General features: G+C 38.5%; 1 protein-coding gene across 1 annotated transcript in view; it reads left to right on the top strand.

Moving 5' to 3' along the window:
* The window catches only part of DENND1B (DENN/MADD domain containing 1B), a 173265-nt gene that overhangs the window by 168340 nt on the left and 3323 nt on the right, over positions 1-1602 (top strand). Inside the window, exon 20 of the mRNA XM_009326173.1 lies at positions 855-934. Within this exon, the coding sequence (XP_009324448.1) occupies positions 855-934 (80 nt within the window). The remainder of the gene's footprint in view (positions 1-854; positions 935-1602) is intronic.

Raw genomic sequence — 1602 nt, 5'->3', positions numbered from 1 at the left:
GCCCCCCTGCCTATGGCAGGGGGATGGAACTAGGTGACCTCTAAGGTCCCTTCCAACCCAAACCATTCTATGATTCTATGAAGACAGAGACTTTTTTTCAAGTATTGTAGAAATCTTTAGCCTGGTTCTGTTTGCTAAATAATAATGTGATATAACAGGTTAGTGAGTACTCGGTATGGTAGTGTGTGAATTTACAGCACACCAGCTACTCTACACAAGCTCCCCATGGGATGCTCTGAGTGTGCACTAACTTTGAGTTAACTGTAATATACAGTAAATTATCCTGCACAAAGGCATTCTTAGTGCACAGTTTTCGAGCTGGCATACTACTTACTCTGCAATTCTGTTTAACACCCTGACATAAATATAGCTATGTAAAGAGACTCCAGACTTCTTTTGTATCTGCTGCTTCAAAAATCCATTTTTCTTCATGCTCAGTAAACTACATCAACCAAAACTTGCAAATATTTCTATCAGAAAGCAGTAAACCACAGTGCTTTCTGTGATACACTTGCAAGAAAGGGTAGGTAGTAGACTTGAGTGATGCTTTTCCTCCAATAGCCAGTCTTCTGCTAATCAAGGCTTTGCATAAATAATAAGGCACTCCAGGTTTTGCATAAATAATAAGGCCCTCCATAGGCCATGAAGAAAAACGGTTTTCTTGCTCTTTAATTGGTGGTGCTTGAGGACTTCACATCCTCTTATAACAACCTTTAGAAGACTTGATCGATACGTGTTTTTCCATCAAGTGCTCAGGAAGTCTTAATGAATAAAGTGGCAGCTAGTCTCCAAATAAGTAATGCTGAAATAGAAAAAATAAACAAAAATTATAATGTTAATTTTCTATCCTCCAGACTCGTTTCAACCAGTGTCTCAGTAACCAGGATTTTGCCTTGGATGAAGACGATGATGATGAAATGGAGAGAACAAGCAAGTAAGAAGCCTGTTTGGATGTGTGTGTGTATGTATGGGAGAAAGAGTAACTAGTGTTTTTCAGCAAAGTTGAGTGCCAGTGACACATTTTTTTTCTGTCCAGGCTGCTAGCTTGATTCTTGATGTAGATGATGTCAAGTAGTTTAGGATTAAATCTGCTTTCAAAAAGAGGGACAGCCTATTATATCTTTTCATTATTTATAGTGCCTGGAAGAGCTTGACATAATCCTCAGTCTTCACAGACTCAAGATAAAAAGGTAGACTACATACACAAAGAAGCGGCAAAATAATATTTGTCAACATGGTGGGCAGTGACCTCAGCTAATCTATTCTTTAAGGCTTTGGGTTGTGGTCATGATAACGGAAAGTTTTCTGAAGGGTCTGAAAGAGAAATATTGCCTTGTGAGTTTTATATCAAGGTCTTCCTATGTGTGAATTAAAGGAAAATCATAAGTTGAGGCTTAAGCTGCATTGGGGCATTCTCTGATTGAATTCAGGAGATGATTTTTGGTAATGAACATATAGATATAAACCATGAAGGACCCTGAAAGCAAATTCAAGCAGCTTAAGCCATGATGCAGTAGGGAAGAGGGAGATACTGAAGTGTTCAAAGGATATCATCAAAACAGTGAGCCATGGAAATACCCTTTGTAGTAGTATTCTGGATAG

The sequence above is a fragment of the Pygoscelis adeliae genome, unplaced genomic scaffold (assembly GCF_000699105.1).
Source record: "Pygoscelis adeliae isolate BGI_AS28 unplaced genomic scaffold, ASM69910v1 Scaffold256, whole genome shotgun sequence".
NCBI lineage: Eukaryota > Metazoa > Chordata > Aves > Sphenisciformes > Spheniscidae > Pygoscelis > Pygoscelis adeliae.
Note: the sequence above shows the minus strand (reverse complement) of the source record. Positions and strands in the feature narration are given on the sequence as shown.